Here is a 23,609-nt window from a genome sequence, read left to right on the forward strand (position 1 = left end):
AAGCCCTTTCTGTTATGCTATGGTTTCTGAGCTTTGGCCCACACATTTTCTTAAAACACATAAGGGCAAGAGCCTCTTTGTTTGTCTAAAGAAAAAGAGAACATGGAGATTTTCCAGATCCTGCCCAGGACACCAAACCCTGGGGAATACAATTCTGTCATTATCGTGGCCATTCAGTTATTCAGCTTCCTCTGATTTTCTTTTAAGGTGCATGTGGCTGTACTTATATAGGCTGCACCCAAGCCCAAAAGGGGTCAAGTCAGATAATCTTTTGTGTTTTGCTCTGGCAAAAGACTTTGGAAAGGAAATGTGAGAGGTTGAAAAATGAGTCAGAATGGTTCATTCTCAGCTTGGACCACACAGCAGAGAATGCTTTCCTTGCCATGTCTGCTGCAAGAATTCCCAGAGGCAGGACAATCTTTCAGAGAGGCTTGAAAATAGCTTCAGTATATGGGCCGTCTCCTGTCAGGACTCCTGCAGGTTAAAAAAAAGTCTGCTATCGCTTTGGCACAGCTAGCTTCGAGACAGTTTGAAAGGCAGCTGAGCAATGCAACCTGCTTTTGCGCTGCAGAATAGCAACAAGCTGCAGAAAGTCCTGTGCATATTGCAAGCACACATTGCGTGCTGAGCCCTTCTAAGCTGAAAGCTTTTCTACTCAAAATATGAGATTGCTAAATTATCATTTCTTGTATACAGAAATCCCATGACTCACTGCCAAAGAAGGCTTTTCTTAATCCTTAAGAAAAAACCATTAAAAGAATTTAACCAAGAAGAGACTACGTATATCTAGGCTATGCATTCGTAACTGTTTCACACCAATTTGACTGTGGTGCCTTTTCCCAAAGAATGCTTAGAACTGTACTTTGTTGATGGCACTGAATATCCCCTTTTATGCTGAAAAAGTCCCCCTTTAATTTTAAATTCCAGGTTTAATTCCATTTAGCCTGCAATACATATACACACTTGCCTGAAATAAGTACTGCAACTTATTTCTAAGTAAACTTGCGTAGGATTGCACTGTTAGCTGCCATCTAATATGCTACTGACCAGACTCTGGGTACAAATATATGCCCTTTATTTCATCTGTTTCTCTTTAAGGATTCAGGCAACCATCATGCAACATGGTTCCACTCACCATACATATAAAATAGGGAGGGCTCAGTGGACATTTTCCTTGCAGGCATAAATGCCAAATCACTGACAGCCCAACTCAGGCATGGCCAAGATAAAGGAATGAACTGTAGGTATAAAAACTTTGCAAACAGAAGCAGGCCAAATGTAACACGCTACACTTAGGCCAAAGCCTCTCTAGATTTCAAAAAATAATAATAATCATAATGAGTTCTATTGACTTTCATGGTTAGTTGCCAAATTTTTTACTTTCACATTATAGATGCTATCAAATTTGCTGCGGGGGTGGAATTCTGTCTTGGATTCATTGCATCTGTGTTTAGATCTATGTCAATCTGCCAGCTTCTGGAGACCAAAATATAAATTTGAATATTTATTGATAGATATTACAGGGCTACAGTCAAGTCTGGCCATGTAATTTTAGCTGAAAAACCCATCTGGCTCCCCACTTCCCCCCAATTTTTCTGGAACACAATCTACTGGGAAGTTCTCCCGCGCAAAATCCTTTGGAACTCTGCCTGTTATTCCTTTCAAAACTTGCTAGATGAGTGCAAAATTAAACTGAAAGCTCTTCTGCCAATGGAGTTGCATTTCAAATACGGATGGCACAAGAGAATTCAGGGGGTGGGAAGAAGCATAGGTTGTTAATGGTTGGAATCCACTGGAATCTCAATAACAGTAAGAATAAAAACATTGTGACAAAGACAGAAAGAGAAAATAAAATGGACAGGAGCCCAGCAAGTGTCTAGAACATTATTATTATTATTATTATTATTATTATTATTATTATTATTATTAACATTTCTATGCTGCCCCTTGCCGAAACCTCGGGGCGGCTTACAACACAATAAAGTACATTGAAATACAATAGAACATAATAAATTACCATTAAATACAAAAATTCAAAAAATACACTGAGTTACAAATATAAAAATAAAATTATCAGTATAAAATAAGTAAATAAAAATATAGGAGGAGAAAAGAGAAGGAAGAAGAAGTTGCCCTGGCCAGATCATATGTTTTAACAATTAAAATGATGTTTAAATAAAAAGGTCTTTACCTGGCGCCAAAAAACCAGTAACGACGGTGCCAGGCGGACCTCTTTGGGGAGTGAATTCCATAGGTTGGGCGCCACCACAGAGAAAGCCCTCCTCCGAGTAATTACTCTCCTAATTTCTTTCATGGAGGGTTCCCGGAGAAGGGACTCTCCCGCAGATCTCAAAGAGTGGTCGGGCATATACGGACGTAAGCGCTCGTTCAGGTAGCCAGGACCCAAGCCGTTTAGGGCTTTATAGGTCATAATCAACACCTTGAATTGGGCCCGGGCTTCAATGGGAAGCCAGTGAAGTTGACGGAGGACTGGAGTCATGTGAGCATAACGCCCCGTCCCCATCAGCAACCTGGCAGCTCTATTTTGCACCAATTGAAGTGTTCGGACCGTCTTCAAGGGTAGCCCCACGTAAAGCGCATTACAGAAGTCTAGGCGGGAAGTCACCAGCGCGTGTGTCACCGTCGCCAGGCAGTCGTACTCCAGGTAGGGGCACAGCTGATTAATCAGCCGAAGCTGAAGGAAGGCGTTCCTCGCCACCGCTGTCACCTGAGCTTCCAAAGAAAGCTCCGAGTCGAGGAGTACTCCTAAGCTGCGGACCTTATCCCTAAGAGGGAGTGTTGCACCATTCAGGACCAGGTCAAATCCACCCTCTCCAAAAACCGATCCGCCAACCAACAGGACCTCCGTCTTGTCTGGGTTGAGTTTCAGTTTATTGGCCCTCATCCATTCCCTTACCTCGGCCAGGCACCGGTTCAGCACAGCCACTGCCTCACCTGGATTAGTGGAAAACGAGAGGTAAAGCTGGGTATCATCAGCGTATTGATGATTCCGCAGCCCACACCTCCTGATGACCTCTCCCAGCGGTTTCATATAGATGTTAAATAGCAGAGGGGATAGAATGGAACCCTGTGGTACTCCATGGCATAGCTGCCATGGCGCAGAGACATAGTCCCCCAGCACTACCTTCTGGAATCGACCGTTGAGATAGGAGCGGAACCACTGCAAAGCAGTGCCTCCAACCCCCAATCCCGCAAGCCTATCCAGAAGGATACCATGGTCGATGGTATCGAAAGCTGCCGAGAGGTCCAGAAGAACCAACAGGGATGCACTCCCCCTGTCCTTCTCCCTGCACAGGTCATCGTACAGGGCGACCAAGGCAGATTCAGTACTGTACCCGGATCTGAAGCTGGACTGAAAAGGATCCAGATAATCAGTTTCATCCAAGAGTGCTTGGAGTTGTCCCGCCACCACTCGCTCCAACACCTTGCCCAGAAACGGGATGTTGGCCACAGGTCTATAGTTAGTGGCCATCTCTGGATCCAGTGATGCTTTCTTCAGGACCGGTCGTATTACCGCCTCCTTTAAAGGGGCAGGCACTTGACCCTCCCTCAGAGAAGCGTTAACCACTTCCAAGATCCAGGTCCCAATCCCGTGCTTGGAGTTATTTATTAACCAAGACGGGCAAGGATCCAATAGGCAAGTGGTGGGACGTACTCGTCCAAGCACCTTGTCCACATCATCAGGCCGCAATAATTGAAATTCCTCCAATAATTTTGGACCAGACGGTAGCATTGGCGTCTCCCCAGAGACCTCTGATTCATTAGTGGAGTCCAGCTCGTGATGAATCTGAGCGATTTTCTCCCTGAAATGCCTGGCAAAGTCGTCACAGTGGGCCTTTGAGGGTGGCATCGGATCTTCCTTAGGACCCAGGCGAACCAGGCCTTGCACCACTCGAAAGAGCTCCGCCGGACGGCATTGTGAGGAGGCAATGGAAGCGGAAAAAAACTTCTTTTTCGCCACCTTCACCGCCACAGCATAGGCCCGATAGTGGGCTCTCAAGTGTGTTTGGTCAGATTCATCCCGTGATTTCCTCCACCTACGCTCTAGTCGTCTCCCAACCCGCTTCATCGCCCGCAATTCAGGTGTATACCAAGGGGAAGAGCGGACTCTGCCTGGTGGGAGAGGGCGCTTGGGAGCGATCGTGTCCACAGCCCTGGTCATCTCTCCGTTCCACAGTTCGACCAGAGCCTCGACAGGAGCACCAGTCTTGTCCGCCGGAAACTCCCCCAGGGCCTTCAGGAATCCATCCGGATCCATCCGGCTCCGGGGGCAGGCCCATACAATCGGGTCCGCACTCTTATAGAGGGGGAGGCTGCTCTCGAGCACAAACCTCACCAGGAAGTGATCCGACCATGACAGGGGAGTCAAACATAAGTTCCTCACCCTCAGGTCATCCTCTTCCTGCCCCGTCGTGAATACCAGGTCCAGAGTGTGTCCACGCTCCATGCTGAATGAGATGACTGGTCCATCTAGATCAGGGGTCTCAAACTCAACTTACCTGGGGGCCGCTGGAAGTAGAGTCTGGGTGAGGCTGGGCCGCATCAAGCGGTGGTGGTGGGCCGCTCATCCTGCGGCCGGCCCGGGCGCTGCCGGCGCTTTGAAGGCCGCAGGGCCCCTCCCCCATGCCCTGCCCGTCCCGGCAATTGGCCCGCGGGCCGCGAGTTTGAGACCCCTGATCTAGAGCAATATCGCCAGCACCATGAGGATGCTTTATGTCATCCCCATGTCCTTTCTTGCAGCCCTGCCATCCCCAGAGTCCTACTGCTACCAAACTGCCATCAGATTTAGTGATAAGGAGGAAAAAAAGATTTGTTTTAATGTAACACCGTGTTCCTCACAGCTTCCAGGAACACAAATTTGTGTTAAAAGCAAGAAGAATACTCTCTGCAGGCCTTGTTTTAAGGTGTTTTTCTCCTCACTGCCAAATTTCCACCAAGATCTAACCACAATTTGAAACTGGTGATTGCGAGGGTGGAGGCCACCAGTAGGCTACAGGTGGAAACTGGTTCCTAGAAGTTGTTCTTTTATTTTATTTTATTTAAGCTTTTATATACTGTCTCATTACTGACGTCTTGGGATGGTCATGCCTGGTCTGCACTGACTGGCGGAAGTTCTTCAGGGTTTTAGACTGGGATCTTTCCTGGGCTGGCCTGAAGATGCCAGGTCCTGAACCTGGGACCTTCCACATGAAAAATATGTGTGCTGCCACAGAGCGATGACACTTCCTGAAGATCACGCAAACATCTTTGCATTCTAGGCATTAATTTTGCACTTCCATCTAATGAGTCTTAACTAGCACTATTCTGTTGCTGCTGCTGGTGGTGTTCTTCTTGTTCTTGTTCTTGGTGGACAACCACATTTTCTTACATTGGAGTTGCCATAGAACTCAACAGTCAAGCCCAGCTATGTGAAATATGCAGTGAAACATAGAAACAGAGTGAATCAGAAGAGGCCTCCTAAGTCATCTAGTCTAACCCCTGGCTCCAGCTGGCTCCACTCATGACATGCCTACCATGTGCCTGTCCAGCCTATCCTTAAATACCCTCACTGATGGCGCTTCAACCACCTCCTGTGGAAGCCCATTCCATACCCTAGGGGTCCTAACTGTCAGGAAGTACTTCCTGGCATCCACTCTAAATCCACCCTGAGCTTTGCTCCATTGGAATGCATCTTGCCCTCCACTGCTGGGGGGAAAGGTCATGACCCATCACTACGAGGCACCCCCTCACATACTGCATGTTGCTAACAGGTCCCCTCTGAGCCTCCTCCTCTCAAGGCTGAAAAGACCCAGCTCCCTCAGTCTCTCCTCCCTGCAAACCAGCCACCATCCTAGTGGCCCTTCGCTGCACTGATTCCAACCTTGCTATATCCCTCTTGTAATGAGGGGCTCAGAAATGAACACCACACTCCAGCTGTGGGCGCACCAGAGTCGTGAAAAGGGGAGGCGTTGCTAGGTAGGGGAGGCTTCATATTAACAAGTTGCTTTTCAGTCAAGATGGACTCAAGACTTATCAGTAAGTACCCCAAGACAGCAGAGTTGCACAAACAAGTAGGAGGTACATATTCATTCAGCACTGCAAAACCTTTTAACTTTTCCCTGTTACTGTCTTCCTGGTTTTAAACCCAACAGGAAACCTGGGTGAAAGAATTACTCAGGTTCCGATTACCAGATCTTAGGAACAGCAAGGACACTTACAGCTTTTCCATTCTCAAGCCATGTTATGGTTGGAGTTGGGATGCCTGTTGCTGCACATCGCAGAGTTACCACAGAGCCAAAACTGACATTGTAGGATTCAGGAGCTTTCAGGATGCGAGCAAAAACTGTATGGAAGAGGTAAAAGGCATCAGTAAAATGCATAGTGCAGCCACTGGTCAAACATGAGCAATTTGTTTCATTTTAGAAAGCACATGAATAGCTGGAAATCAAGCCAGTGAGCGAGGATTCCACTCATTCAGGACCTTTAGGAGTCAGCTGGTGAATCCTTTCCCTATGGAGCTCTGTGGCTCTTTTGCATGGAGCATATTTTCTAAAACAGTGGAAAAGTGAGTGCTGTGGGGCAGCGAGGACATGGGAGGCATTAGGGCTTCAGGACAGGACCCTCTGGTTGTGAGGGGAGTAATCAAGCCCCAGTGTTTGCCCTTCCTCACCAAATGGAATTTTTACCTCTCCATGACATTTCCATGACCCATTCAAAGGTTGCAGCCCTGTGGATTCTCGCTCTACTATGAACTCCCAGTCTGTGGTGGCTCCAGATACTATCAAAATTATTCTTGATCACCAGGGCCTGCATCAGACATTTTGTGGTCTGCACCGCATGTTCCCATTGCTCTACTTTATAATCTCTTACAAAGCATTCCAGAGTGCAGCGCTTGGAGCATTTTTGATCCCACCTCATTGCAAGGCCAGGTGTACTACCTGTGTCCCAGAGAACCACATGCAGCTCCTGATTACCTTAACTGTGGCCCACCAATGGGCCCTGAGCTTTATCCTAGTCCCCACAGAATTCCTTCCCCCCAGATATAGTGATGCAGGTGGCGTTTTCCTTGCTAGAAGCACCTGTGAAGAGTCATCTGCACCAAGTGTGTTGAGGGAGGGAATAGAGTCGGATCTGTACTTCCTCATCCAGCCATCATCAGGATCTGTGCCTGGATCACTGGAATGTGTGTGTGTGCGCGCGCATGTACATATGTAGGGGCATGCTCTCATGTAGGTGCATGCATCAAACCAGCATTAAGTGCATCCCTGAAATCAAAAAGATTGTGCAAAGGAGCAACATTGCAATGCAGATTAGGGTGATCTCTCTTGGATTGGATGCTGAGTGAAGCACTAGGAGCTTCTTGGATGCCACTAAATTTTCTGACTGAGGCATTTATGGTATATTCGCCATTCCCTGCTCTGTTGCTTATAGGTTCTTTAAATGACAATGTGACCTCTGGTTTCACTTCTGAGTTGTTGTTGTTTTTTTTTTTTGTTTCAATTAGAGCAGAGAAAATGGACTATTATTTCTGAAAGCAAAAGAAAGCACATTTTCCTACTTGTGTAATTGCATTATTCTGCTATATCTTGGCACTACCTAGGGGTTATGGAGCATAAGACCAGGGCAATTAGAAGCTCTTTGTGCAGAGTGCAGATTTAAATTCTGCAATAAAAAGAATGTAGATACAGTGGGTTAACAGTCCTGTGCAGAAGAACTCTAAGCCCTTGGATTTCTCACAGAATCAGACCAGCCAGAATTTACAGAAATTCTCTAGTTTTGTAAATGTATCACCTGTCCCTGTACAGAGTTCATGCCACATATATTCCACCAGGGAATTATCCAAAGAAACCCTGTTGACAGATTTAGATATAGCAACTTGGTGTGTGTGTGTGTGTGTGTGTGTGTAAACAATTTATATCCGGTGCCTCTTTATAAAAACCCTTGTAATACATTGACTCATTTCTATATACATGCCAAGTCCTCAAAGGAAAGTGCATGCAAGGATAAGATGTGTTCAAATTACCTTCCCTAGGAAATGAATAAGGAAGTGCTTTCCATGCCAGTGCTGAGCCTTGCTCTGAGCACGTACTAAGGAGCCAAGCCTTTGCTTGGATGCGTAAGATTAAAAGTAGGCCGTGTGTGTTGGCTCAGCTGCCCACTGCACCCAATGAATCTGATGCATTTGATGAAGTGGACTCTGGTCTAAGAAAACTTACCCCAACCTTCCCCAAGCTGGTGTTTTCTAAATGTGTTGGACTGCCACTCCCATTATTCCAATTATTTAACTGTTACAGCACCGAGTAAAAGTTCAAAGATGCTTTCTGGATGTCCATAAAGTTCTACCAGGCACACCAGCCAAACAAAAATAATAAATAATTATGTGGCAAAAAAAGAGCAGCAATCCTGAAAAACTGCCTGGGGCATATCAACAAGCCTTGTTTTGGAATCCTACCCCATTGTTGAGCGCACTACTCCTTTAAAAGCAGTAGAAACAAGAAATCTGCTGCAAAAGAAATGCTCAGAGGTTGCAAGGGAAGGGCCTCAAAGGCAATGACTAAAGAAAACATCACTTTGATTTAAATGACAGAGGGAGGCTAGGTTAACTGCCTCTCTGTTCCACTTCCACTGGCAGGCAGGCAAGTCTTGATTCACATGGGCTTCCTGCATATAAGCTGGTCTGTTGCTGAAGAGGGGGTTGAAATTATTGGTGGAATTATTTATTTCTTGTATTGCTGTGTATTTGTTTTTCTAATGGATTTTATGCTATTTTTAACAAAAATCTGAATGTCACTGTTGGCTGCCCTGAGCTTCTCTTTTGGTAGAGAATTTAATGTTATGATTGACATTGCTACTGTAATGGCCTCCCAAAAAGCATGATGCTAACACACGGCTTTTATACAAATTTAATAAATAAATATTCTCCACGCTTCCACCCCGCAAAATATGTTGATGGTCAAAGTTTCACCTTGGAGCATGACGGAAAGGGGGTGAGGTACCCCCAGGATAGTTCAATTAAAGGAGGTACCTGTCTGCTTCTCCTGTCCCAGAGTGGCCCTTAAACCTTGTCTCCAAGATTGCGTTTCAGACCTCAGAGATACACATATTGCAGCTCCTTCTGCAATTACCAGGTAGTGGTGGTGGGAAGGTGGCACTGCAACCTCAGGATCCATCTACAGGCATACCTCATTTTATTGTGCTTCGCTTTATTACACTTCTCAGAGATTCCAGGTTTTTTTGCAAATGGAAGGTTTGTGGCAACCCTGCCTTAAGCAAATCTATCTGCATCCTTTTCCCAACAGCAGTTGCTCACTCCGCATCTCAGTGTCACATTTTGGTAACTCTCACATTATTTCAAACCTCCACCAGCAAGATTATGACTCGCTGAAGGCTCAGATGATGTTTAGCATTTTTCAGCAATAAAGTATTTTTAATAAAGGTATGTATATTTCTTAGACTTAAGTGTTATTGCACACTTAACAGACTACAGTGTAGTAAGCATGACTTTTATATGCACCGGAAAATCAAAATATGTGTGTGATTCACTTTATTGTGATATTCACTTTATTGCAATGGTCTGGAACGGAATCTGCGATATCTCCAAGGTATGCCTGGACATGATTCTTCAAAAAATCCTACACTTGCCTAGCAGCCATAGGATTGCACTGTAAATAAATCAACCAAGTTATTTTGCTCCCAAATGTCTAAGCAAGAAGGATAGAACTACTACACTCTTATAGAACTACACTCTATAAGCACCTCGTTTCCTCATCATAAGAACACGGGGCCGGAAAAGACATGCAGGGAAGACGCAGTGAGCATCTGGGCATGTTTAACCATCCCCTTCTACCCTGCAAATGTACTCCAGGCTGTATTAATTCCTTTCCTGCACTGAGTTCCAACATTCAAAGTATGCCCAGCTGAGGGGGAAATTAGCAGGGCAGCATTTTGAGAGGGAGAATTAGCAAGCACAGAAGTTAAGCATTCTCCTGCTCCGTGCCAATTTTCATCTACAAATATTCCTTCATCTGTTGCCACAGCAGATGACTAGTTCAGAATATACACTCACCAAGGTAATGTAGCATTTGCTTTTCGTTTAATGCAGACATTTCCCTATATAGGAGCAAGAGGAGGGACTCGCACTGCTGTATAGGAGACAAATGTGACATCCAGTCCCAGCTATGCCTTTATTGCATGTGTTCTGCTGCAGGATGTGTGCAAGTTTCTTTTACAGATGACAATTAAATTACATCCTGCGTTCCCACGGACTCCGCCAGTGTCCATTACGGAGGAGGAGAAGGCATGTGTGACACTGGAAAAGCCATCCTATGTAAGCCTTATGAACTTCTACAGCATTTCCCAGATGACAGTCAGAATGGATTGTGCCAGATTGGCGGGGAAGGGGAGGGTTCTGGAAATGTGCACGGAATAGTTGCACACAGAGAACGGCATATCTATAACACCATTTGCATAAATGGTGATTTGCACAGATTGGGTCTTTTGCACAAGTGGGGTCTGCATCTTTAAATCTGCAAGAATGGGTTTGTGCTGTTTGCAGTATTCCATCTTATCCGCGAGACTGTTACGTAAACCTGAGTGCAGCATATTCCCTTGTCAGTATTATCTTCTCTCTACTTTGTCATTAATTTGCCATATTTCCTACTTCATCAAGAATTCATCGCCATCAATTTTGAGTGGTTCAGCATCAGTGCAACAATTTTCCACTAGAGTTATCTCGATTTGGGCTCATCAAATAGAAAGTGTTTAAATTATTCCTTTCAGTCATACTTTGCAGTTCCCATGGTTTGTGCAAACATGCCACAATTTGTACAAGTTATTTTTTAAAACCCTCTGTAAATCTGTGCAAATTTCCTTAGCTTTATTTATATATATATATATATATATATATATATATATATATATATATATATCTCATGCAAATCATGACCTACATTAAAAACAGAAATCTCTGTGTTGACTCAGTTCACATCAGATTGAGCTAGTATGGGAGAAACAAGAGAACCTAGAAGGCCAAGTATAAGAAAAGTCTTCAGGTTTTTATCCCCTCAGTGGTTCCCCATGCATTGCTAGGGAGTTAATCATCTGATTTATTTCATCACACTGCTTCAAGGTTGCAAGTCGTCATAGCCACCAAGGTCTTAGCACTTAAACCTGCCATGTGGACATTTGCCAGTCACAGTGTGCTTTCTCACTAGCTACAGGATAGCCTCAAAAAGTGAACCAAAAGCCAACAGCTCTACATGCTGAGTCCCATTGTTTGGAAAATGAAATGCCATTTGTTGAAGGTTTGGTTTGGTAATGCTATAGACAGTACTGGAGAAGGGAAAGAAATGGGACTAGTGACCTGGAGAAAAAAAAAAAAAACCCAAAATGTGGGGGTGAAGCAAAAACATTGATGAGTAAATTTCCTCCCAAATTTTCCCAAAAAATACCCTGGAAAAAAGGGGAAAACCCATTTCTCCTATTATTATAGCTTTCCCTATTTTCTTTCTCCCCCCCCCCCCACATCTCTATTTTTGGACTTGATTAGGATATCAAAAGCACAGAGCCAGAACAAGAGGGGATCAAGTCTGTGTACCTAAAAGGCTAAAGATTCTTTTCCTTATTCTGGTGAGAGGATTTGGAACTGAACAGAAACCACATCATAATTAAAATACACTCTTTCAGTTCAGAGGAATCCGGACTACACAGCCTCAGCCACCCACTCTTTGCCTCAGCTAAGGGGCTGCAGTATGGGGAATGTCAAGCTTTCCCTCAACAATCTCTTGCGGGGGAGTGCCATTAACTGGAATGACTGCATGCAGCCTGTTTCTTTTGATGCTGTGCTTTGCTGGTGTGTTTTATAGTTCCTGCTTAATAGTCATTGTTAGTTTTAGTTCGTATGTGAGCTTCCCTGTTGCATTTTCCTAACTGTGTCATGCCACCTTCCATATGTCTAGGTAAAAAAGGAAGGATATAAGTATTAATAAAATAAGCAAGCAAATAATGAAAATAATTCTGCACCCTTGCAGAGTGGCTCAAGAGGAGTCTGTTTCCACTAGCTCATAAACTCCAAGCTGGGCTGAGACTTAATTAAAAAATACTGTGCCTGCTGCAAGGCCACGTTCTGCTCTCCAGTCCCATCTCTATTTAAGTAAGAAGAGTGGTTTTGTGCTTTGGAGCTTAGATCTCACCTCTAGCTTCTACTTAGGTTCTTGGGCAAGTGATGTTTCTTTTACTGTCATTATTTCTCTTCTGGAAAAAGAGTGTTTTGTGACTGGTCAAGCCCAACATGGCAAGCATTTTACAAATAGGCAAGCCTCTCACCCGTGGCAGCTATTCTGTGGGAGCACCTACAGAATGCTCAAAATCCCAACATGCTTACTAACCCAAAAGGTTTGGGACTCCTGGAACAGTATGAGGAAAAACACTGGGCAAATTATCCAGAAGACATGAACTGAGGTCTCATTCTAACCTCAGTGGCAGGGGTAGACAACTTCAGAAGGTCCAGGGGCCAGTCTTGCCCTCCAGGTGTCCCCTGCAGACCACACACACCCTTGATGCCTAAATAAATAAGCGATCTCCTGAGCAGCTATGGAGTGCCAACAGGATCAAGCTATTTTCAAGCTAAAGTTGACAGTTTTGGTGCCTTTGCTCAAAAAGGCTCACTCTGGATTACACTTTGTTAAAAAACCAAAATTCTTATCAGCAAGAGGCAGTTTGTGGGCCACTCAGGGCCCACCCCTGCCCTAAGGCCAAGCATTCGGTGCCAAATCACACACTCATTAACCTTCCATGTGTATCTTTTCATCTTTTTCCATCTTATTCCCGGACAGGCACAGGGCCCCTGATCAGGACTGGAGCCCTAGCATGTGCTGCACAGGACATTCCACATTTGAACACGTCCCGCATTTGCACGTTTCTCATTGAACAAAAATCCACACCATCTACAGGAGCAATTGCACATTGGATACAAAAGATCTGCACCCTTCACTTTTTGGGCCATTTCACTTCCCAGAGGTCTTGAGAACAGCTAGAGATGGCATGTAACTTTCAATTTGGTGCCAATGTAGAGAGGGCAAGGGACCATTCCCTCTCTTTCTATTTCTAGTTAAAAACACAGAATTCCTGTTGTTATAAACATCTTATGTACTGGACATGAATGTCAAACATGCTAAACCCTTTGTTAAGTAAGCAGAAGCAGAAGGAGAGGAGGTTGGATAGCTATCCAGTGTGGATTATATTATATGGATTATATTACTATTATTATAATGAGATATGCTAGTAAGCACAGCCAAAGGTCTGAAAATAGGCTTGTTTCTTTGTTGCTATTGCTGTTGTTGTTCCACCTTAAATATATCCAAGAATAGGCCTTTAAAACTTTCTATGAATTTTGCAGCTTATCTCAAAAGCTCTTTGCTCCCTCCCAAGTGAATCACTATGTATGTATCTTAAATGTATAGTGAATATCTTTGTAGACTTTCGTGGCTTTTGCCATTGTTCTCCTCTGCCCATTATTGTTAGGTGGGCTCTCTAAGATAATATGTAGCATCCTGACCAGACTACAATTCCCAGGATCCTTTGGGGGAAAAGCAAGACTTTAAAACCCTATAAGCTTCTAGCACACAGAAATGCATTCTGTAGTTGACATTCCTTCCCTGATGATCAACAGCATACATCATGTTCAGGTGTAGTTAGATCACAAAATATATATTTCACCCTTAAGATAATTCCATTGATGTAATTTGGCCTATGCCTGGAATGCATTTATTTTCAAGAAGTGAGCCAAGTTCTGTTACAGTCAGTAAGGATTTTAACAATTAATTTCACCTGAATCAAAAATATTAGCTTCAGCTTTTAGACATTATGTTTCAATGTTCTCACATTCCTTCTTGATCACAATGAGGTTCTGAGTTTGCAAGTATTTATTGGTGCTCAGCTTTCTACACAAAACTTTTGTAAAGACCTTTGTTTAGGACCTGCACTTTGTTAAACCATGCAAAATGCATGCACAAAGGGACAGTTACTCTAACTGCCACCGAGTTGCTTGTTTCCAGTATAGTATATACCCATTTATCATGAAGAACTTCCAAATTATTCAGATAATCAGAAGTTTGGATAAATGGGAATGTGATTCACATAGGATTACATTTACAAGACTCAGTGCGGTGATCATGCAGAAGGAATGTGTAGAACTCCATGTTTAGTATAGCTAAGGTTTGACTAATAGACTTCTAATGCATGTATTGTGATTTGCAAGGCTCCCCAGGGTTAACTTTCTCACATGTTCTTCCTTCCTCCATCAATTCCAATAAGCTTTGTTAGTGTCATCCACCAAACAGAAGTGAATGGCTTCAAATACTGCCACTGCAAAGATCATTAACACTATAGTCACTAAAGCACAGCACACATGGTCTGAAAATACCTCTTCCTGTAGCATTTGCCTTATTAAGCGCTGCACAACAAAGAAATGGAAACATATGAATATTCTAATCTATATTTTAAAGTGTGTGCACCACAATTAAAAAAGATAAATTATTTGCTGTCGCCATAATCATAAATTCAGTGTTTGCTAGGAGTCAGCATTAAAATAGGAGTGCTGTATACAAAAGCACAGATGCAGTGGATAGTTAAAAGGCTGAAAGGCTTAATTCAAACTTTCTAGTCAATTGTGAACGCAGATGCAATATGTAATTTTAATAGCAGGTTCATAAATATATATAAAATGATTTTACATTTTTGTGGAAGCAAATAATAGGCAATGAAGGGGCCTAAAGATCCTCAGGCAGCATCCAACTGTTTACGTACTCCAGTAGTGCAAATATTACTGTGATAGTGGAAGCTAGGCTCCAAACAAGGCAGAAGAAGCGCAGTCAACTAGTTATGTTTGAGCGATGTCTTATGTTTGTTGTGGTATGTTATGTACAGCTGTTATACAGCCAGTTAAAGCTGCAGCTTCAGAACCTGCTCCAAAGGTAGCCCTGCATAGAAAGCATTGCAGTAATCCAATCTGGAGATACTAATGCAAGTTACATTATCTAAATGTATGCATTTTTGTACACAGTTTCTCAGATATGCCCTTTTCCCTATTATACACTTTTTGGTTTACATTTTCTCCCATTGCACCCATTCTTGCGCACGCTTGTTGATTTTCAAACTGCATTGCAAAATTCTGGAGCGTGCCAATATCTCTAGATCACAGCATTCTGGTTCAGAAAATATGTACTTGGTTCAGTGACATGAAAAAACAAACCAAACAACAAAACTGTTATTGAACTTTAAGACTGGGCCACTTTCTCATGTAAAAGAGAAAACTAGCATGGTGGTTTAGTTTTACACAGCTGATATGGGGATCCCCGGGGTAACTCAGGTTATTTCCTAATATTCCAAACAGCTGCTCATTGCAAGCTTGACTGAATATCCTGAAATGATGCTGGAGTTCAATAGTCCTAACATAAGAAATATGACACTGGAGGGGATCCTGGGATGTACCTACTGAATTGTGAACTGATTCTTTACTGCTCCCAAGAAGATATGAGGGAACAAATGATGCTTGCATTTGCCCAGATTCTGTGAGCATCACCTTATTGCTTATTTATCTTCTGCTTTTCATGAGCAGTTATGATCACCGTTCAGTTTTCATGAACAAGAAGATTTCATGAAGCAAAGAATGGCACAGGAGAAATATGATTATTTGAATATTTTTCAAAGTTGTGCAACTTCCTCCATCAGGTGAGAAACTGAGAAGATTTTTTGAGAAGATTTTCAGCACATGTTCAGGAATTTATGTACATTTTGGAGAACACATTCCCCGTTTGTATTTGCATTCAAAGTTGTGAATGGGGCATCATCAACCCTTCTGCAAGGTCAAACAAAACTATTCATGTTCTTGTTCCCAAGTACTTTTCTCAAGCTGCCACAGCTTGTGTGGTCAGCCCCATTCTTGATCAGTACAGACTATCAGAGATATGATTTAGCCAAAGAATTCAACTAGAAAATATCCTCAGAATATGCCATGTTATTTTAATTCATTTTTCTTTTATCCAATCTCTCCTCCAAGACCAGGATGGTTATCCCATTTCATAAACACAACAATGATATATGGTAGGCTAGTGAGAGAGAGAGAGAGAGAGAGAGAGAGAGAGAGAGAGAGAGAGAGAGAAGGGTTTTGAACTTCATGGCTAAGCAGGGGCTGCCCACAGGTACAAACGAAAAATTTTACTACTATCCACACAGTAGTGAATTCAATTGGGACTTGCTTTTATTTTTTTAACCCCTCCAGGGAAGGGTAGAATTGCAGCATAAAAATCCCTCATTCTGAATTGTGCTAAATCTAAATTGAATTGGGGCTGTGCAAGCTTTTACTCAAGAAAGCATGTGTATGATTAACAGAAGAATTAATTTTGCCTAACATTCAAGCTCAACACTTTCTGGATATTAGAGCAGGAGTGGACAATGTGTAGCCCTCCAGATGTTTGGACTACACCTCCCATCATCCTTTGCTATTGACTAGGCTGATTAGATCTGGTGGGAATCACAGACCAAAACATCTGCACAACTACAACCTTATTCACTGGGGTGCTCTCTGGATGGTGTGGTTTACAAAGTTGCTCCTAGTGCAGGGGTCAGCAACCTTTGACTCTCAAAGAGCCATTTGGACCCATTTCCCACACAAAAGAAAACACTGGGAGCCACAAAACTCTTTTGACACCTAAAATGAAGATAACACTGCATATATCGTTTTTTACCTTAATGCTATGTATATCTTCATTATGATTTAGCTGCAGCTCTTGTTCAGTCACTAAAAACTGTTATTTTTAATCATACATTATAAACTAGTAGGACTCCTTTCATATATTTTGAATAGAACAGCTTCCTGAAGAGTCAAAGTCAGTGCTAAAGGGCTGCATGCATTAAACAGCAAACCACATAAGTTCATCAGTAGTAAAAGCAAATGAATCTATCCACGTATCATTAAACGTTTGGTTTTCTTCAGAAACTTTTCTTCGATTTACCCATGGTTGGCCTACTGGGGGGGGCGGGGGGGAGTCGCAGATATAGGTGTATTTAGTGACTGATTAGCAGATAAACAGTCAAGTGCTGTGAATTGTGACAGGTCCCAAGCGCAGCTTTTATCATTCAGAGGAAGGAGATTACATTGGGACAAAGAGAATCTTTTCAGCAGCGTCTCGTTTCGTGTAACATGAGAGGCTGCAGGAAGCTTGTTCCACTCTTTCCCTGCACAATAGCAGAGGAATGTAGCAATTTACTTAACCAGCTAGTGCAGCATTCCTGAGTGGATGCCTCATCATCACCTATTGGTATTTTGTAACTCGGAGCCTGATCGGTGGCTGTGACACGTATTTTGGGCGATGGAGCCACAGCAGAGGGATTCAAGAGCCACATGCGGCTCCAGAGCCGCAGGTTGCTGACCCCTGTCCTAGAGTCTTGGCAGTAGTGATGGACATAGTAATATAGTAGTAAGTATGTGAAGAGCTATCACACAAATGAGGGCAAAGTTTTGTTCTCTGATACCCAAGGATCAGAGCTAAAGGGCTAGGAGGGTAGATTCCAGTTGCACATCAGGAGAAACTTACTGACAGCAAGAGCAGTTTGACCGTCATCAACAACCTTAGCTTTCCTGAGAGGTCTTCAAACAGAGACTGGACAGCCATCTGTTTGGGATGCCCCAGCCTTGGGATTCCTGCACTGAGTGGACTAGATGGCTTACAAGGGTTCCGACTTCATGCATCCAAGATTCAAGACACGACTGAGCAGATGTCCCTTGAAGATGGATTTTCACTTAAACACGTTGATTGAAACTGTTAAATCTTACATACAACATTCAGTCAAGAAATAGAAATCAGCTCTGGGTACTGCTAAAACAGCATTCATTTCCTCACAAGTGAGCAGCAGAAAAGAAACATGTGGCATAAGATGAATCTATATATGCCCCCAGGCCACAAACAATTGGAGAGTTTTGTGCTTCAAAAAGCTTAAGCAAGGTTATTTAATTTGGATTACATTATTATGTATCATAGTAGTGTCACCTGGCTCAGTAGCGGATGGATCATTAATATGGTACATTCTTTCCCATATAATTGAAAGAGCAACATCAGCTTTCTCCAACCTGGTGCCTGCCAAATACACCTTCAGGCATCCCTTCTGATCAGAATCATGCCACTCTGGATAACATAAAGGTGACCATATTCTCCTGCAATTTCATAAAAGACTGTACCACATCTTATCAAGTCTACCCATCCAACAGATAAATATATGGATATATGTTCAAGTTGCTCCAAGATTCAGTGTGGAGCAATGACCTGAAAGAAATCCACAAATGTATGTTCTTTATTTAGAAGTACACATGAAATGCACGCGCGTGCGTGCGCGCGCACACACACACACACCAGGCTAGTAGTCCTTCAGTAGGCTTGCTGACTAGCTAATACTTCATTCAATTAAAGCTTCTCTTCTAACTTGCCACATTTCCTGTAACACGAAGGTGTTAGACCTCACAACACTGGCTTCCTATAAGGGAATATACTAGCAATGACAACTTTGTCTCAACACTCATTCCAACATTTGGTCAACCAACCTCAACCTATATTAGTGATGTGAAACAGGAACTTTGAATATTTGTGTATGTATGTGTGACCATATATGTATATATATAGATTATTATTAATACTTTCAAGACTGGTTCAATGTATCTCTGATTGTTATGATGTAACTATATGTTTGTTCCTGTTGCTGTTGTTTGTTTTGTGTTTTGTGTTTTTGTTTTGTTTTGTTTTTCCCCTTTTCCTATATATGTGCTTGTGATTCTACTTACTTTTCATTCTCAGTGGTTTGTCTGGTTTCATTGAAAGATTGTGAAAATCAAATCAAATTATAAATATATATTTTTAAAAACCCTAACCTTGCCCTCCAGTGTTCTTCGAATCACCAGACTCTCCTCCCTGTCCTTCCCTGCCAGCACCTCCACTAAGTGTTATTTCTTGGCCTTTGTCTGTTTCCCCCATTCTAAAGAGTCCAAAGGCTTAATCACCATCTGTAAGACCTTCAGTACGCTTTCAACAGGCACGTTTGCCTTCAGTCCTAACCACTGCAGGAATGTGGCCCCAAAAATCTCTCTCAGATGGAATTTGGCCCTCAGACCAAAAGAGATTCCACTGACGTGCCCTCACATGTGATTCCAATTATGAATACTGGATCAAATGTATGTGGCCATTTCGTGCAAACGGACCACTTACTCACCTTCCACTTCCAGAAAGGCTGGCTTTGAGTAGGCTGTCCCAAGGCTATTCTTTGCCATGCATCGATAATGACCACCATCTTCCCTTTGAACATTGTGAATCCTCAAGCTGCCTGATTCAAGAATAGCAATCCGAGTATTTTCCTGCCAAAAAAGACCTCAGGGTGAGATGAGAGAGGGCATGTCAGGAGTGAGGAGCTTTCAGGCTGGGGCCCACTGTCACCCAATTATGTCCTGCACCCCCTGCCTACCACATCCCTCCACAGCAAAGGGGCACTGCCTGTAATTCAGTAGCCACATAATAAAAGGAAGCATGCTTGGCCCATCCCTGCCATTGCTCTCTACACATGGCTTTCTGGGAGATCTAGACGGCATGGAGAGCCCTGGATTCAGGAAGCTTTCCTCAAGGGCAGCCTCCACATGTGGAAGCCGATAGAAATGGAGTGTTGGCGAGGCCAATGTGTTCCCACTTCTCCCATGTTTACTGTGCTGTCCTTTAGAATGCCTGAATGGGACTTGAACTTACATTCAAACACCAACTCACCTTTATAAGGTTTTCTCCTTTGACCCAGGATACTGAAGGCTTGGGGTTCCCCATTGTGGTGCAGGGAAAAACGGCCTTTAATCCTTCAATTATTTTCACATTTGAAGGTGGGCGGGTTATTTTGGGTTCTGAAATTTTAAAAGATCAAAATGAGATGGAAGTCACAACCACATAGTAACAAGTGACACAGATATATAACACTTTCCCCCACAGATTAGAAAATGGAACCAATTTTTTATTACAAACTAGCCCGAAGGCCCTGTAATACAGAGGGTGGGAAGATATTTCAACTGGAAAAAAGAGGAAGGGGAGAATCCTGAAGTCTGCTTCACGCACATTCCCCAGGCCAAGCTTGGGAGTGGAGAGGGAAAGGGTCCATTTTAGCAGAACCCAGTAATGCAGGGTGCGGGGACAACTCAGACTGCAACTGCATTACCATGACAAGGAGAAACAAGACAAAATCATGTATCCTGCTAGGGGAGTTTTAGGGAAATGTCTTTTATGCATCTGTGTTCGCATTGGCTAGCTCTTGTGAGATTTGATGGACCCAGTTAGAAGCAAAGTTAGAGCAGAGAATACAGCGGGTTGAACTTGTAGCTGCTGGCTCAGGCTTTCTCTAGAACAGAGAGGACATCTTCTGGCATTTGTCCAAAACAGTGACAGCTAGAAGTGGGGCCTTGCATGCACCCTATATCTCTCCCCAGTCCCCGCCCCCCCAGGCACTATCTTAACTGAAGGAGGCAGGGGATAGCATAGACTTTGGGGGCAGGGCTGTTCTGCCTGACCTCCTCTTGCCCTGATTATAATGTTTTTTTTTCTCCTCACATCACCTCTCCCTCCCCTCTGTCTGTGCACAAGGAACTCTGGAACAGCAGGGAAGCTCAAATGATAAGACCAAAGCCCATCTTCATCTGAACAGAGCTTGAGACTTGTCATTTGAGAGTTGGAGAGATCTGTGTCTCCCTGTGCAAAGTGGAACTACCAGTTTCAGAACTGGAGTGGAGTGGAGTGAACACTAGTATAATCAGGGTCCTTGATCACAGGGACAGCAGGGTGGGGAACTAGCTTGGTAAAATACTGTTTTTCTATGCTTTTGTGTATACTTTACTTCAATTTGATGCATCATACTGAGGGATCAAACAGACATGATTTTAAAAGTGCACCTAGCTGCTATGCCTTTTTCCTTATAGAATTGGGTCTAATCTGACTCCTATCCAGTTTAGGGGCCCTGCACCTACTCTAGAGTAAAAATGTAGAGGAGCCGTAGCTGCTAGGCACACTTTGAAAGCCACATCTGCTTGAGCTAAAAGTTCTAACTGGCATAGACTTCACAAATGCATTAATCTAGTATTACTGGGAACAGTTTTCCCTAGCTGGATTTTTAAAAGAAGATTCAAATTTTGCTCTGAGAAATGCTGCCTGGCTCAGTTTTACCAGACATGAGTCATTTTGCTGTAATTGCTCAAGGCCTTCATTAATTGTGTTATTTAGACCTTCTGGTCATATCTAATTTATTTCCAACAGTAAAATATGCAAGCCTAAGGAGCGAAAAGCAGCTATCTGATGTTTGTATCTAATGATTTGTACAGATGTCTTATGGGCCAATGTTATTATTTGACTGAAAACTCAGCAGAACTATTGCATAGTAGATCATTTGGCAATTGTGATATCAATTGCATTATGCAATACATTATCAGATACTCTTGCCTATTTGGGAATTTTCTTACATGAGAAAGACAAACCATGGCATTTACTATGAAGATCTTCCTTCAATTAGTGTGGCTCATAGAACAGATTTCTTTCTGCTGCTGTCACAAAGGTTCCCTGTGCCAAAACTACCCCTCATCATGTGAATAATGAACCCTTGCTGTCCTCTGGAAAGATCGGATCTGTAGCTTAGGAATGCTCCTGGATCTGCAGAAGTTTTAAAAAGTTGCAGGGAGCTGAGGAAGTGTTGAAAAGATGGCAAATACTGAGAATTCCCAGTTCAGTATAAAAAACTGAGATGTTAACTTTGCTAAGGATTAGATTCACCCCGCACCCTGCCACTTCTAGTGAACCTTCTGTCTCTGTTTTTCTGGTCTTTCTCTATAACTTCTCGATTTAACTGCTAGGCACTTAACCCTTGGGAACTGTGCACTAGAAATGTGTGAAGAACCATTGGATTCCCTTGGCTGTGCTCCCCAGATTCTGATCTACTTTGACACCACTGAGCCCAAGCACCTGGCAAATGCATCCACTGTTCACGTAGTTATCACCAGGAATCAAGCCCCATGTGCTGTGTAAGCAGCATCTTTCTTCCAGCTTTTGTTTGTGATGTTCCATGAGCCCCTGAGTGTTCATGAACTTCTTTCAGCTCAGTTCGCAGACTCACAGCCTAAACTGCCTGGCAGGTTTATTGTGAGGATGAAATAAACTGAAGGAGAGCAAGGTAAACTGTCTCCAGCACCTTGTATGATGAAAGAAGGGAAAAGGTGGGAAGGTATAAATTGGTGTCGTGCAATAGCAGGGTTGGACCCAATGGCTTTCAAGGCTCCTTCCAACTCTATTATTCTATGAAACCAGTATTATTATTCTATGAAACCAATAAATACATATACCTAGAGAGGAAGAGAGACTGGGACGTAAAAACTACCAAACTCAAGGCAAAAAAAAAATACTGCCTATTTTTCTTTTTTCACATGAATTGGAGCTTCAATTCAGTCCAGGGTACAGATACTTACTCATTTTCACCTGTAATGCACCACAGCTTTCCGTCGGTACTCCCACTCCGTTGTTTGCAGTGCAGCAGTAAACCCCATCATCGCTATCCTCCACACTCAGAATAGTCAAGAGCTGTCCATTTTCCCGTATGCTATACCGTGTGTCAAAGAGCCTGAGAACATGTTGAAATGCATCAAAAGGGACCTCGAAAAGGACTGCACGCTCTAAACCTGAGCTCATTCAAGGCTATTGACTAGCCCAGGGGATCTCAGACTTTCTACCTGCAAGGCCCATTCAAAAGACTTGACAAGAGCTGGGGTGGGGGGGCGTGGTAGTGGTTAAGAGCACAGGTCTGGGACTCGGGGGACCTGGATTCTACTCCTTCCTCATCCATGGAGCCAACTCAGTGACTTTGGGCCAGTCACTGACTCTCAGCCCAACCTACCTCACAGGGTTGCTGTTGTGGAGGTAAGACTGAAAGTAGGAGAAAGATAAGTATGTAAGCCGTTCTGAATTTTTAAAAATTGGGAAGAATGTGAGATATAAGTTTAATAAATAAATAAAGTAAAAGTTGAAAATGACTTTGGCCCAATGATCACAGAATGGAGCCAGATGGAGGCTCTCCTCTGTCCCCTTTCTAATTTTTCTTCATCTTTCTTAAATCTTGGTGCCCAGAACTAGACACACTATTCCAGATGAGGTCTGACTAGTGAGAAGTATAGGCGAACTATTACTTCTTGTGATATGGAAATAACACTAGACTTGCTCTGAAATACACTGTGGAATGGTTGGAGAACACAGACGAGGCCCCAGAAGTTGGCAACATCATGAAATGGCCCCACAAACTTCCGTGTGAAGGATTGTGTGTGCACCATAAATGTCTTGCATAAAAAACACCTCAGGATGGAGTGTAAAAATAATGGTAGCCAAATAGCACTTAGGCATTTTGTTATGTATTCTGGAAACATAAAGGTTTTTGTATCTCATTGCTGGAAAGACTTTGTAGTTCATTTGCACAAATAAATGTTATTGTATTTTAGTGTATGAATGTTTATTTTGCATATATTGCTGTTCTGGTTTGTATACTGCCCAGAGAGCCCTGGAGGG

The 23,609-nt window shown here is 43.2% G+C and overlaps 1 protein-coding gene across 2 annotated transcripts in view; it reads right to left on the reverse strand.

The window, feature by feature from the left end:
- Positions 1-23,609, reverse strand: part of MUSK (muscle associated receptor tyrosine kinase) — a 61,834-nt gene that overhangs the window by 31,595 nt on the left and 6,630 nt on the right. For both annotated transcript variants that reach the window (XM_044427955.1, XM_044427954.1), the window contains exons 3-6: positions 22,523-22,674; positions 19,800-19,927; positions 19,258-19,399; positions 6,219-6,343 (exon numbers count right to left, since the gene is read on the reverse strand). In XM_044427955.1, coding sequence (XP_044283890.1) covers positions 6,219-6,343; positions 19,258-19,399; positions 19,800-19,927; positions 22,523-22,674 — 547 coding nt within the window. The remainder of the gene's footprint in view (positions 1-6,218; positions 6,344-19,257; positions 19,400-19,799; positions 19,928-22,522; positions 22,675-23,609) is intronic.

This window comes from Varanus komodoensis, unplaced genomic scaffold (genome assembly GCF_004798865.1).
Source record: "Varanus komodoensis strain SLA01 unplaced genomic scaffold, ASM479886v1 scaffold19, whole genome shotgun sequence".
Classification (NCBI taxonomy): domain Eukaryota; kingdom Metazoa; phylum Chordata; class Lepidosauria; order Squamata; family Varanidae; genus Varanus; species Varanus komodoensis.